This window comes from Vidua macroura, chromosome 16 (genome assembly GCF_024509145.1).
Source record: "Vidua macroura isolate BioBank_ID:100142 chromosome 16, ASM2450914v1, whole genome shotgun sequence".
NCBI classification, from domain to species: Eukaryota; Metazoa; Chordata; class Aves; order Passeriformes; family Viduidae; genus Vidua; species Vidua macroura.
Window position 1 is genome coordinate 2,992,829 of NC_071586.1, and position 13,894 is coordinate 3,006,722.

Here is a 13,894-nt window from a genome sequence, read left to right on the forward strand (position 1 = left end):
CTTTGGGTCACCAGTGGGGTTGTTCTGGGTGACACTGGGGCTGCTGCAGGGGTTCGCAGCCATCCCCTCTTGTCGTGGCTGGTGGTGCTCACCTGCCTGACCCAGACACTGGCCATTTCCTTCTCTTCCCTCTAATTACATTTACATTGTCTGAATCACCCAATTAAGGCCAGCGCCCTTCACCTCCTGCCTGGCCACCGTGCCCACTCTGTGGTCCAGGTGCCACCCTAGATGGCAGCCCCCCAAGTCCCACATACCCATCCAGTCCCACAGGGATGCCCCAGCATTTCCAAGTCTCCCTGTCTGTCCTTTGCTGTGTCAGCACAGGGATGGCTGGGCTGGCCCCACCCTGTCGCCCTGTGGGATTTTTGGTTTCCCAATGTGGGAAGGAGCTCAAAGTTATGTCAAAACCCCCACGGGGGTGTCCGACTCATCCTGCTTTGCTGGCACCTCCGCTGGCAATAAAGCCGCCCATCCTGCTGCCGGCAGGGCAGAGGTGCTGCGCGTTCGGCGAGGTAAGGACGGGTCCGGGCTCAGCGCCTTCGACTGCCAGCCAGGTGGGACTGGGAGGAACTGGGACGAGTTGGGATGAGGAGTCAGTCGCCCCTTACCCCAGCAGTGGGGGCTGTGGTGCAGTTTAAGGATGTGGAACAGCCTGGGGTGCCTGGAATGCTGGCAGTGGTGGATGGGGCTTGTAGGCAGTGAAGACATCCTGGTGGGGGAGTGGAGGTGAGTGATCCCTTGAGCTGGAAGAGGCAGACTCACAGCAGTGAGACAGGATTTATCTTCTGGGACTGGTGAGCTGGCAGACTGCCCACACCAGCTCTGCAGCGTGCTCTGAGCAATGCCCACACACCAGGGCTTTGGAAGGATCTACATGTTTTTTCCTCTACTCCAAATCCAAAATAGCGCTCCGAGTTCATCTCCCATCCCTGCACCCCTGTGACCCAGCATTGATCCTGGAAGAATGGGGACTGTGACACTGGAATTGTCCCTGCTGGCTGTGGCTCTCCTGTGCCCAGCCACTGCCATGCTGCGCATCGGTGCCTTCAACATCCAGGCCTTCGGTGACACCAAGATGTCCAACAAGGAAGTGGCAGAGATCATCATCAACGTGAGTGCAGCCAGCATGCCGTGGGGATGGGCTGTGTGCTGGGACAGACCCCAACAGGGCTCCTGTGCCAGAGATGTGGGGATGTGGCTGAGGATAGGATGGCATCACAGTGCTGGGGATGGCCTGGGTGGATGTGGTGGATGTGGTGGGGTGTCAGGCACAACCCACAGTCCCTCTGAGCCGTCCCTGGGAACATCTGCCCTGGCCCCAAGGGACATGCAAGTCCCCATGGTGCTGAAGCTGGAACCATGTCCCTGGCTGGGAGATGGGTGGGAGACTCACCCTGAGCTGTCCCTGTCGGCCTTGCAGGTCCTGCGCCGCTATGACGTGGTGCTGGTGCAGGAGGTGCGCGACTCCGACCTCAGCGCCGTCACCGAGCTCATGGAGCAGCTCAACAGGTACAAGAGGGACTGGGACAGGGATGGCAGCACCAGCAGGGAAAGCCAGGCTGCCTGAGCAGTAAGAGGCAAAAAAAAGTTGTCCATCAACAGAATTTATTTTTGGAAAGAAGAATAGGAGAAATGTGCTGGGGCAAGGAGGAGGCACTGAAAACAAAACTGGGAATAACCCAGTGAAGGGAATGGGGATACAAGTGATACAAATCCCTTCTGAAAGCTGTAAGCTCACCAGAGCATGCAGGATGGAAGGGAACTACAGCTCTGGCAAGCTCTGTCTCCAAAATCCAATAGGACAGGGCAGAAGCAAGAGAGGGGGAGGAAGGGACAGGCAGACCTTGCACCCCAAGACCCTGTGAATGGCAGGGGGACCCCAGGGTGGGCCCAGCAGTGCACGGTGCTTTGAAGGGGGTGGTTCTGGCACCCTAGGAGGAAAAGGGGCTGCTGAGGTGGGCTAAAACTGGCCACAGCAGGGTGGCAGCCCCTCCACCAACTGGGTGCTGACCCAATTTTGGGAGAGGGCACGGCTCAGGTCCATGCGGAAGCTGCTGCCGCCGTGTTGAAAGGCAGCTAGTGCTCCTGAGCAGGTGTGCCCAGCCCATGTCCTCGCCCCTTCCGTGTCCCCTCCAGCATGGCCATAAAGCAGCCAGGGCAGGGAGGGTGACGCTGGGTGCTTCAAAGCCCCAGGCTGCTCACTGACCTAATTTAGGTCTGCTGCAAATGAAGGTGAGGAATGTCCCTGCAGAGAAAGGGTGGCAGGAGCCACCCCGTGTCACGCTGTGCCCAAGGAGCCGCCTGGGGAAGAGGCGCTGGGGGCTTCAGAGCTGCTATGCCTCATGTCACCCCACAACCAGAGCACAGTGACCCACAGGGACTCTAGGGCAGGACCAGCTGGTGCAAACCCTGGGGCCACCTAGCTCCTGGACACGCCAAAGCCAATCCAGATGGTCCCAGCCATGTCACTGTCCTGCCTCTGTGTCTCTGCAGCGCATCCACATCCCCATACGACTACGAGATCAGCGGCCCCCTGGGACGGGAGAACTACAAGGAGATGTACCTGTTTATCTACAGGTAATGGGGCTGGCAGTGCTGCAGCCTGTGCCATGGCACTGCAGGGCCACCAGCACCACGGAGGGGACACAGGGGCTGTGCCAAGTCCCCGGGTCACCATCCTTTTGTTGCCACAGGACAGACGTTGTGTCTGTGGTGGACACCTACCAATATGAGGACCCCCAGGATGTCTTCAGCCGGGAGCCATTCATCCTGAGAGTCTCAGCACCCAGCACCAGTAAGTGGGGGAACAAGTGGCCATGGGCTGTGTCATGGGGTGGCTGTGGGGCTGACATCCCTCTCCCCTGGCAGAGGTGAAGGAGTTTGTGCTGGTGCCCCTGCACTCGGCCCCACATGATGCTGTCGCTGAGATTGATGCGCTCTACGACGTCTACCTGGCCATCATCAACAAGTGGGGGACTGATGTGAGTGTCACCAGCACTGGGGGGACACAGAGGTTGGGCACTGAGCCCCAGGGACCGTTTGACCCACACTGGGACTGTGCTTCGAGGCGAGCGCAGCTGGTGCAGGAGTGCTGGGGTGAGAACCCTGTTCCTGTCCCGTGACAGGGTGGTCCCTGCCACCACCACGGGAGGGCTGGTGGCAGGAACAGCCCACCACCCACATCTCCCATCTCCCTTGCAGAACCTGATGTTCCTGGGGGACTTCAATGCTGACTGCTCCTACGTCCAGCCGAGCGACTGGTCATCCATCCGCCTGCGCACCAGCGACATCTTCAAGTGGCTGATCCCCGACAGCGCTGACACCACCGTGGGCAAGTCAGACTGTGCCTATGACAGGTCAGCACTGCCACCACGGCACCACTGTCCCCTTCCCTGGCACCCCGGTGGCCCCCTGCCTGCCCTGCACTGCCAGCAGGGGCACCCACCATCCACCCACATCTCCCCTGCAGGATCGTGGTGTGTGGCAACAAGCTGAAGAGAAGCATCCTGTCCAACTCAGCTGGTATCTACAATTTCCAGCGTGCTTTCCAGCTGGACCAGGAGGAGGTGAGCCAGGATCACACATTTGGGGTCTAGGAGGTACCAAAGCTGAGCTGGCCCAGGCTGCAGGGCTGTCCTTGTCTCTTCAAGGGGCTCAGGGTGACAAGGCATCCAAGGGTAGAAACAGGACAGGGGATTTGGGGGTCCCCATTGGGAAGAGAAGAGATGCACAGGGCTTTTTATTGTCTTCTATGGCCAGGATTCAAAATATGGGGTAACTCAAGCCAACCTTCAGCAACCCATCACTGGCACAGAGGCCCCAGATGAGACATGGGGCCTTGGAGGGGAGGTGGCCCCCTGCCAGTGCCCACCCCAAGCCACAACTAGGCATCTCTCCAGAGAGCCTTGTGTGTTGAGTGTCTTGGGGCTGGGGACAGTGTGCCCCCTACAGCAGGCAGAAGGTTCTGGCAGGGTAATTGACTGACCTGTGAGCCCCAGCAGCACAGCGAGGGGTGAGTGGCTCACTGAACATCTCCCACCTCTTGCCCTCCTCCAGGCCCTGGCAGTCAGTGACCACTACCCAGTCGAGGTGAAGCTGGCAGCCTGAGCTCCTCCTGCAGCCACAGACCAGGATCCAGCTCCAGCTCCCACCACCAATCCCCATGAAGTTGTTCCACTCAGCCCCATCCACAAGTTGTGTGCATGGGCTGCCCCAGATACCGGTCTGGAGAAGAATGGCAGCTGGCTGTGCCCAGACCCCCCCAGCCACGAACCAGATCCTGGGGACAGGCCACCAGCCAGGACACTGCGACCACAGACAAGCCATGGAACAAAGCATCCATCTCCTACCTCATTGAAGATTTATTGACAAACCTCGTTCCACGATTAACTGTTGGACAGGAGGGAGGACATCCAAGGACCATCAGGCTCAGGCCACAGCATGTTGAGACCCTGTCCCTGTCCATTCCTTGGGGGGCTGGGCGGGCTCTCCCTGCCCTTGGGGAAGGCAGCAGTGGTGTCAGGCACTCTACAGGCACAAAGGGAAGGGGCAGCTGGGCAGCCGTGGGAGCAGGTGGCACGTCACCGATTGCTGGCACTGCAGGTGGCTTCGCTGTGAGACCAACAGCTACTGCAGCGTTTCAGAGGGTGACTCGACCTCCCAGGGACCAGCTGGATCCTCAGCTCTTCCTCTTCTTCAGCATCTCCATGTACATGCGAAGGGACTTCTGGATAGACTCTTTTGAGATGAAGCTGATGAAGTTCTTGATGTCTTCCTCCCGGTGAGCTACCAGGCGGTCCAACACCGCCTTCCTCATCATGGTCTTGGTGAGCTGGCGGGCATGGTCTGCAGAGAGGACAGCAAGGGTGAGGAACACGCCCTGTTCTCACCCCTGACCAGCTCTCAATGCCACCAAATGCAGGTCTAATGGCATAGTTCGCACTGCAAAGTGCTCTTGAAAGCAGCAGGGAAAGGAGTAAGAAAAACCCACCAGCTGGGAGCTGAACTGGATAAATTCTCATACAATAAATTATGGTTGTATTGCTCAATTGGGAAATGACTGATCTACTGGCAAAGATGACAGAAAGTTGTGTACCTCCTTCTCTCTGTGCCCTCCAGAGCCCAATATCCATCTCCAATACATACCAGTAACCAAACAAAATTCCTTCTTATCTGAAACTGCTGTGGCTCTAAGCTCCCCTGAACCAACTCCTTCAATCCCTGCAAGACAGTCTGCTCCTGCCAACCATGCTGTACAAAAGCCAGCAACACTTCCCTCGAGCTCATCCCTGGGCCTGTGCCATTCCACATGGATATGTGGATGCTGCTGGAGCAGCAGGAGCTGGTGGAGCTGACTGAGGCCTTGAGCACATATCTGCTTACACCCTCACAAAGCCAGGTGCAGTGATGTGGCAGCACATCTGCTGCACAGATGTTTTATTAATGCACTTAGTGACACTGAAATGGGGACTGACCCCCTCCATCCACACACTGGGAACTCTGAATTGCTCCAGCACCCAAGTGCTGAAGCCACCTCCACCCAGACACAGTTCTGCTTTAGAGGAAGGATCTGCACAGGACCTCCTGGAAGTCAGGAGAGGGCACAGCTGAGATATGCTCCCCAGTCTGGGGGGTGAGGTGTCACTCTAACACCAGGACAGCAGGGACGAGAGGTGGCATGGGCTGGGACAGCTCAGGTCTGTGGAGAGCCCTCTCCCAGCCCAGGAACCTTGTGCTGCAGTCATGGAGCAGCCCAAACACACGATGCCTGTGCTGTGCCTGTCCTCATCCACACCCCCATCACTGCCATCCAGAGTGCCAAGAGTTGATTCAGACCACGAAAGCAGCCTGGCAGCCACCCAGGAACTCTCACCCAGCCTCTTCACTCAGCTCCATGGCAGCTTTCCTGGGCTAACACCTCCACTGACAGATAGAGATTCGCTTTGTCTGTGGATCTCAGACACCTCCAGACTGACTCAGCAGGGCTGGCAGGATGAGCTGAGCTGGGGCCACGTGCCCTGAACAGTAGTACAGTGTCCCTCTCCATTAGCCCAAGGGTGCTGGAACTGCTGGGCTGAACTTTCCTACCTCCCAGCCAATCCAAACCTCCCCTTTCAATGGAAACTGTTACACAGCTCCCAGGTACCAGCCCTGGCATCTGTGCTTCCCACTCAGACCAGGTCCTCTCCTCTCCTGCCAGAGGTTTACCAGGAAGGGCCAGCCACTGTGCCATGACAGCTGCAGCCTTCTCCATGAGCTTCTCCTCTGACACCAGCTCATCCACGAGGCCCAACCTGAGGGCCTCAGGTGCAGGGTGGAGGGAGCCCAGCTGGAGGGAGCGTTCAGCAATTCGGTGTCCCACAACATTCACAAATGTGTCCTTAAACCTGCAAGAGATGGGAGGGAAAGCCATGCTCAGGGGCAGCTCACCCAGACATCAAGAGCTGACAGCACCTTGGTCCCACTCCCCAGGCTCAGGGCTCTGAGAGCATCCTGGTTCCACTGCTCAGGTTCAGTCACAATGTGAAAATGGTGTGAGAAGAGCCATTTTTGGTAGTACCCCAAGAGAGTTCCCTCTCCTCTGTAGGAAAACTGCTCTTTTTACTCTCAGTGCCTGTGGGTACTCACTTGCTGTGACTGAGAGCTCCTTCCCAACAGTACATTTATACATTCCTAGGGCAAACAAGGGCCTGTGTATCAGTGTCTTAGTGCCCCTGTGCTTTCAGAGATCTCCACACCGCAGGATTTTGCAGGTACCCAGTGTGTACCCAGAAAATGCCTATTCCCAGACTGAGCCTGACACACGAGATCTCCCCGCACTCGTTCTGGAGTTAATTGCAAGGCCAGAACTGAGGTCTTTGTTGGTGAAGGATGTGAGGACATTCTGCAGCCTGAAAGCTTTTCAGATACCTGCAGGACAGGACAGAAATGAGGTGTCATCTCCTGCAGCTGCAAATACCTGACCCCTGACACACAAACCACACTGCCATGACCAGCTGAACTGACTAATTATCTCCTTGAAGGTGAATTCTTTCTAGAGACCTACACATGATACTAGAAGTGGGAGGCACTGGCCTACCAGAAGGGAGCCACAATGCCCAGCTGGGCTTCGTTCAGGCCGATGCTGAATTTGGGGTTCTCTGCCATGATCCTGTAGTCACACGACAGGGCAACAAGGCAGCCCCCAGCCGGGCTGGACCCCTGGCAGAGAGAAGGACAGAGTGAGTCCAGGACACGGTTACAAACACCCCCCAGCCTTGCTGATCACTCCAGAGCACAGAAGACACCAGGAAAATAGAGCAGATGTCCCCAAGTTTCTGATCACCCGATTTGAAACAGTCCTAAAGAAGATTTCCAATGTTTATCAGGGTTTCATAGAACCACAGGAGGGTTTGGGTTGGAAGGCACCTTAAAGCCCATTTCATTCCCAGTCCCCTGCTACAGGCAGGGACACCTTCCACTAGATCAGGTTGCTCAGAACTCCATCCAGCCTGGCCTTGTTCACTTCCAGGGATGGAGCAGCCACAGCTTCTCTGGGCAACATGTTCTAGGGCCTCACCCCCCTCACAGGGAAGATTTCCCTTCCATTTGTGACCATCTTTTCCATGTCTCAGTGCTGCTCAGCCCTGCACAGGATGCCTGAGAGAAAACCCAAGTGCCTTCAATGGGGGGCTGTGGACAAACACCACCGTGAGCTGCCAGGGCAGCACCACCCTGGAAAACGAAAACAAGACACCAAAAATATAATGACCCAGCCATGGACACGGAGACTCCAGCAGCACTTCTCTGCTGGCCAAGAATCCCAGCTGGAGGAGCAAAACCTGCTGCAAATGCTGAAATGTAACCCAGCAGTGCCTGCAGCTTACACAGAGCCTGCAGCATCCCACGCTCCCATACCTTCCCACACCCCACAGAACTGACAGACACGAGTTTTGTCTGAACGCCCCAACAAGATACATCCCTGGATGAATTTCAGCCTGGTTCTTCAGTTGTCCCTGCCCACACAGCCTGGAGCAGCCACAGCAGGTGACAATCCCACCCTGAGGAAGGTGGGCCCAAAGGACGTACATTGACTGCAGCCACTGTCACCATGTTGGAGCCGTAGAGCCGGAGCCACATCTCCTGCACGGCTCTCCAGAACTCGGTGTAGTGCTCTATGCTCTTCCCACACATCTCGGTGATGTCCAGGCCAGATGAAAATATTTTGGGGACAGCCTGGAATTGGGAAAAGACAGAGGTCACTGAGAGTCACAGGGAAGGAAGGCCCCTTTAGCTCTCAGCCTGGTAGTTGGAGCAACAGAAAGTGATGAATATGTGATGTAATTCAGGGTCTTTTGGGGTTCTGAAAATATCTTCCCAGTTCTCCCACAACCTGGATTATCCCATTACCATAGTGTGCAGTGCTGGGCCTCTGCTTGCAACACAAGCAGGACAGGGTGAGGGTCCATATGTGAGTACATCAGCCACACAGCACAAAACCTGTCCTGTCTCATTGCCAGGCACCACCTTGTCCCCACATCACACCTGAAAATTAGCACTGGCATCTCCCAGGAGCTCCCTGTGGGTGAGCCAGGAGACGTCACAGGATGTGGCAGGTCGGCAGATAAGCAAATTTGATTTTCAAGACAAAGCACAACACCTGGTTGTCATTTCTCTGCTACAAAAGGGCACAGAAGAAAGATCATGGCCCTTCCAAGAGCCTCCTCCCCTCCTCCATGAGCCAGTCCGAGGTGCCTGGGGGCCCTCCCTTGCCAGTGACCAAACAGGAGCAAACACTTACAGAGGTGATGATCACACCCCGGCAGGCCCTGTTGTTCTCCAGCTTCTCCAGGCTTATGGAAAACTCTGTGAGGAACTCCAGGCTGAGGCTGTTGACTGGGGGACTCTTGAACTTCATCATGGCAACACCTGTGCAGGGTAAGCACAGGGACATCAGACCACCCCCGCAGCAGCTCACACCACCCTACCCAGAGGAGCTTCACCCACCTCCCTGTTTCCCTCACCCAACTGTGTCTTCCCACTCCCACTCAACTGCAATCCTGGCTGTTTAAAAGCTTCCAGAACAGCAGAGCCAAGAGCAAGGTCCTGTCTTTGCCCAGATCCACCCACAAGCCAGGGTCACTCAGCAGGTGGTGGACTGGAGCACAGACCAGGTCATGTGTGGGGGCACGCCACGTGTCCCAAAGCCCAGCCGTTCCCTTCTCTCTCAGCTCAATGGGGAAGGTCGAGCCTGTAGCTTCTGCCACAGCACCCAGCCTGTGTCCAGGGGGTCACACACCTGCTGTGAGCCTGTCAGCACCATGGGAAGGGCTCTGAGCCCTTGTCCCTGCCCAAACTGCACTACCCTACCCAAAAGGTTCTCCCTGAGTGCTTAGCCTGGGTGCTGCAGCCATGCCCAGCTGGGAACAGCACGAGGATGCACCCAGGCACCTGAAAGCAGGACCTGGGAAGCCACAAGAACAGGTGCCTTTGTTCAGTGCAGGGACATGGCCCTGTGACAGCTATTCCTGGTAGCCAGGTCACAGAAATTCCCAACAGCTCTTCCCTGACGGAGCACTGCCACTCTACCAGGTGCCCAAACCTGGGACCCCCAGAGAGGGGACAATGCACAAGCAGGGGACAATGACAACCAGGATCTGTCTGTAGCACCAACCACCTGAAGTGCCCACAACTGGTGAGACTCCCAAGCCCAACACTTCTCCCCAAGGCTCCTAAGCAGCTGTAGCTGTAACACCTGGGGCTTTGGTGACTTTCCATGCCCAGAGCCACACATGCCATGGGACAGGGGTGGAAGGGACCCTGCCTGTGCCCCACAATGCCCGTGGGTTGAGGCTGACACCGCAGAGGTGCCACCCGCCGTACCTGAGCTCTCGTCCAGCTCCACCTGGATCTTGTTGTTGCTGAAGGAACGACACGGGGCGAGCGGGAGGCCTGGCGGCTGCAGGGGGCTGGGGGGCGGCCGGGTGGCCCTGTCCCACGCTGGGAGGCGGCAGCACAAGGGCAGCACACCTGGGGGACACAGACAGGTAAGGACGGGAAGAGCACAGCCCCCACAAGTGTGGGGTGCGCTCCCCAAAACCGCTCTGCACGGACAGGGCGGGACACGGGGACACCCTGACCCGCTCAGAGAGGATACAGGGACACCCCAACCCACGGTAGAGGGACACGTGGAGCACCTTGACGGTAAGGGAGGGACACAGAGAGGCAGCGGGGGCTCGGGGACACGCCGAGCCCGCCGCAGGGAGCGGTCGGGGCGGGGTCGGGGCGCACCTGAGCGGCCGATCCGGCGGGCGAGGGTCGCCGCCGCCATCTTGTGCCGGGCTCAAGGGTACGGGGCGGGGCTAAGGGAAGGGCGGGGCCCCGCCGCGCCGCGCTGAAGCCCCGCCCACTGTTGTAAAGCTCCGCCCACCGGCGGCGCTGCTGCGCGCACATGCTGCCCCCTCGTGGTGGCCCTGCCGCACTGCCCGGTCCTGCCGGCACTGACCGCTCCGTCCGGCCCTGCCCTGCCCTGCCCTGCCCTGCCGGCACTGACCGCTCCGTCCGACCAGCCCTGCCCTGCCCTGCCCTACCGGCACTGACCGCTCCGTCCGACCGGCCCTGCCCTGCCCTGCCCTGCCCTGCCCTGTCCTACCGGCACTGACCGCTCCGTCCGACCGGCCCTGCCCTGCCCTGCCCTACCGGCACTGACCGCTCCGTCCGACCGGCCCTGCCCTGCCCTGCCCTGCCCTGTCCTACCGGCATTGACCGCTCCGTCCGACCGGCCCTGCCCTGCCCTGCCCTGTCCTACCGGCACTGACCGCTCCGTCCGACCAGCCCTGCCCTGCCCTGCCCTACCGGCACTGACCGCTCCGTCCGACCGGCCCTGCCCTGTGCTGTGCTGTCCTACCGGCACTGACCGCTCCGTCCGGCCCTGCCCTGCCCTGCCCTGCCCTGTCCTGCCCTGTCCTACCGGCACTGACCGCTCCGTCCGACCGGCCCTGCCCTGCCCTGCCCTGTCCTGCCCTCTCCTACCGGCACTGACCGCTCCGTCCGACCGGCCCTGCCCTGCCCTGCCCTTCCCTGCCCTGCCCTACCGGCACTGACCGCTCCGTCCGACCGGCCCTGCCCTGCCCTGCCCTGCCCTGTCCTGCCGGTACTGACCACCCCATCCCCCCTGCCCTGTCCTGCCCTGCCGGCACTGCCCGGCCTGTCCCTCCCTGCCCTGCATCCAGCCACGTGCCCAGGATGCCCCACACCCCTTTCCCCACCTCACAGCCGAATACCCCGGCCCGGCCCCTGCCGCGGGACGCCGGAGCCCCGGGAGCTCTGGGCCGGGGCCAGCCGCCCCCGCGGAGCGCTGGCCCGGGGCCTCGGCGCTGGGAGCCCCGGTGCTGGGCCGTGCCAGCGGTGGCTGCGGATCTCATCAGTGGTGAAGGCTGCCCGAGGGGACACCACGGGGTCCAGGGCCGGCCTCGCCGTGCAGGCAGAAAGCGTCCGGCAGCGGGATGGCGGGGATGGCACTGCCCCTCTGCCTGATCCTCGCTGCTGCCCTGCAGGGCGGCCTGACCCGGGCACCGCAGCCCCTGGCCCGCCCCGGCCCCCTGCTCCTGCGGCTGCGGCGCCTGGAGGAGCAGGTGGGTGCCCGGGGCGGGGAGGGGGTGCTGCCCAGCCTGTGCCAGGGGCACACTCAGCATTTTGGGTTGGGCAGGGACCCGGCATGGGGACGTAGGTTCACCCCACGTCATCCCATTCCCTTGCAGTTTCTCCGGCTCCAGGAGGTGACACTGAACCATCTCCAGAGCATCGCCAGCAACTACAACATCTCCTACAACATCGACGGACGTTTCCAGGCGCTGGCGGAGCAGGCGGAAGCGGCCGACGCTGCCCGGGCCGCCCTGGGTGCCGAGCTGGCCCGCCTGGCCACTGCTGGCCGGAGGCTACGCCGCAGGCTGAAGAGGCTGGAGGGGACGGTGGGTGCCCTGAGCCCACCACACGGCCTGCTCACCCACGCACCAGCCGCACTGGTGGAGGCTGGCACCAAACCGCACGGTCTGCCATTCGCCCTCCGGAGCCGGGGCAGCCCGCTGGAGCAGCAGCCACCGGGCCAGGCTGTCCGCAGCACCCCCGGCCCTCGCCGCCCGAAGACGAGGCGGTGGCAGCAGCACCGGCAGGAGGAAGGGCACTGCCTGCCGGCTGATGCCGGGCCGGGTGGAGCGCCCGGGGAGGATGAGGAGAGCCCTCGGGATGCAGCACCAGCAGCCCAGAGCATGGCAGCGGTGCTCCCCACCGTAAGCACGGCTCCCCGGGAGCAGCCCCCAGCCCCCCGGCAGCCAGGAGAGGGCAGGTACGGCCCCCCCGCCCCGCTGCCCGCCTCCCCCGCCTGTCGCGGCGGTGCCGTCCTGCTCTTCCCCAACACCTCCGCTGAGCACGGGGCCGTCCTGGGGCTGGGGCCACACCGGGGCCTGCGGGCGATGTCACTCTGTGCCTGGCTGGCCACCCCAGCCCCTCGCCTCGGTGCTCTCCTCTCCTACGCCACCGAGGACGGGCACAGCGAGCTGGCCGTGCACGGCCACGGTGGGGATCGCCCTGGCTCTGCACGTTTCATCGTGGGGGACGGGCAAGTTCGGGAGCTCCCGGTGGCGCCGCTCCTGGACGGCAAATGGCACCACCTGTGCCTCACCTGGTCCTCCGGCCAGGGCCACTACCGCTTCTACGTGGACAGGAGGCTGCTGGCTGCCGGCTCCGGCTTCCAGCAGGGCTATGAAATTCCCACTGGTGGCTCGCTGGTGCTGGGCTGGGGGCAGGACGGCCCCAACGTGGACTTGGGCACTGGAGAAGCTTTTGTGGGTCACCTGGCTGGCTTCGCTCTCTGGAGACGGGCTCTCCTGCCTGGGGAGGTGGCCAGAATGGCGACCGGGCGGGGGCTGCCCCGTGGCCCCCTCCTCACGCTGGCCGATGCCTCCTTGCAGGGCGGGGTGCGGAGGGTGGCGTGTCCCTGCCTCCAGCACTGCCTTTGACGCGGCTGACAGCAGGAACGGTGCCGGCTACCAGCGGTCACGGCTGGCTCATGGTGCCGCTCCCGACACGAGCTGAACCCTCCCAGGGTGATGGGACACCCAGCAGGGAGGGCATCTCAGAACCGGCACCACCGGCGGAGGGAAAAGGGTCTTGGCAGCCAGTGGGGCAGAGGTGGGACCAAAGCCAGAGGTCGCCTGCTCCTAGAGGATGCACAGCCCATGGTTCCTATTAAAATGCTCCTCACGTGAGAGAAACCCGATTTACCTCTGTCCTGCTCATTCACTGTAGCGCTCGGTGCCGCTCCCAGCCGGGCAGGAGCTGCTCAGCACGGGCAGCCGGAGCGGGTGCCGCTGCTCGTTCCCTGCCCCTGAGGCAGAGCAGGGGAAGCGGAGCACGGCACAGCCGTGACCGGGGTGAGCCAGCGCCGCCGGAGCAGCCGCCGGTCCCGTGCGCTGCCCCTGCCCGCGGGGCTCCGTGGCGGGGCAGGGCTCTGGGCCGAGCTGTGCTGCTCCATAAGGCGAAGCACACTCGCTCCCGTACGTCTGCTCTGAGGAATTCTGTGCCTGGAGAGCTGGAGCAGCGTCGTTCCCAGAGCCCCGTGTTCCCAGAGCCCCGCGTTCCCGGGGACGGCGGGGCCGTGCTGCCGGCTGTGTGTGCGTGGGGCAAAGCTTCGCAACCTCTCGGGCCGCCGCCCCCGGGGTCCCGTCCCGTCCTATCCTGTCCTGTCCTGTCCTATCCTATCCTATCCTATCCTATCCTATCCTATCCTATCCTATCCCATCCCATCCCATCCCATCCCATCCCATCCCATCCCATCCTATCCTATCCTATCCTATCCTATCCTATCCTATCCTATCCTATCCTATCCTATCCTATCCTATCCTATCCTATCCTA

At 60.9% G+C, this 13,894-nt stretch overlaps 3 protein-coding genes across 3 annotated transcripts; 2 read left to right on the forward strand and 1 right to left on the reverse strand.

Moving 5' to 3' along the window:
- The first annotated feature begins 967 nt into the window (after positions 1 to 967).
- LOC128815488 (deoxyribonuclease-1-like 2) lies at positions 968 to 4,248 on the forward strand. The gene is made up of 8 exons (XM_053992262.1): positions 968 to 1,114; positions 1,424 to 1,512; positions 2,497 to 2,580; positions 2,697 to 2,797; positions 2,872 to 2,984; positions 3,205 to 3,359; positions 3,473 to 3,569; positions 4,060 to 4,248. The coding sequence occupies exons 1-8, from the start codon at positions 968 to 970 to the stop codon at positions 4,108 to 4,110; spliced, it is 837 nt and encodes a 278-aa protein (XP_053848237.1). The 3' UTR covers positions 4,111 to 4,248.
- A 92-nt stretch (positions 4,249 to 4,340) lies between these two features.
- ECI1 (enoyl-CoA delta isomerase 1) lies at positions 4,341 to 10,357 on the reverse strand. The gene is made up of 7 exons (XM_053992261.1): positions 10,273 to 10,357; positions 9,865 to 10,011; positions 8,783 to 8,910; positions 8,071 to 8,217; positions 7,082 to 7,203; positions 6,211 to 6,389; positions 4,341 to 4,848 (listed from the first exon to the last, which is right to left on the reverse strand). Exons 1-7 carry the CDS (start codon positions 10,310 to 10,312, stop codon positions 4,682 to 4,684), a joined length of 930 nt encoding a protein of 309 aa, XP_053848236.1. The 5' UTR covers positions 10,313 to 10,357; the 3' UTR covers positions 4,341 to 4,681.
- Positions 10,358 to 11,166: 809 nt separating this feature from the next.
- On the forward strand, positions 11,167 to 13,248 carry PTX4 (pentraxin 4). The gene is made up of 2 exons (XM_053992208.1): positions 11,167 to 11,615; positions 11,742 to 13,248. Exons 1-2 carry the CDS (start codon positions 11,487 to 11,489, stop codon positions 12,996 to 12,998), a joined length of 1,386 nt encoding a protein of 461 aa, XP_053848183.1. The 5' UTR covers positions 11,167 to 11,486; the 3' UTR covers positions 12,999 to 13,248.
- Positions 13,249 to 13,894: the final 646 nt, after the last annotated feature.

Bases quoted from the DNA above. Each gene is read 5' to 3' on its own strand.
- LOC128815488 (XM_053992262.1), top strand. From the start codon at position 968: ATGGGGACTGTGACACTGGAATTGTCCCTGCTGGCTGTGGCTCTCCTG. The intron at 2,798-2,871 runs GTAAGTGGGGGA...CTCCCCTGGCAG, and splicing joins AGTCTCAGCACCCAGCACCA to AGGTGAAGGAGTTTGTGCTG. The intron at 2,985-3,204 runs GTGAGTGTCACC...TCTCCCTTGCAG, and splicing joins TCAACAAGTGGGGGACTGAT to AACCTGATGTTCCTGGGGGA.
- ECI1 (XM_053992261.1), bottom strand. From the start codon at position 10,312: ATGGCGGCGGCGACCCTCGCCCGCCGGATCGGCCGCTCAG. The intron at 8,911-9,864 runs GTACGGCGGGTG...TACCCTGCACAG, and splicing joins GGAGCTGGACGAGAGCTCAG to GTGTTGCCATGATGAAGTTC. The intron at 4,849-6,210 runs GTAAACCTCTGG...TCCTCTCTGCAG, and splicing joins ACAGTGGCTGGCCCTTCCTG to ACCATGCCCGCCAGCTCACC.
- PTX4 (XM_053992208.1), top strand. From the start codon at position 11,487: ATGGCGGGGATGGCACTGCCCCTCTGCCTGATCCTCGCTGCTGCCCTG. The intron at 11,616-11,741 runs GTGGGTGCCCGG...ATTCCCTTGCAG, and splicing joins TGCGGCGCCTGGAGGAGCAG to TTTCTCCGGCTCCAGGAGGT.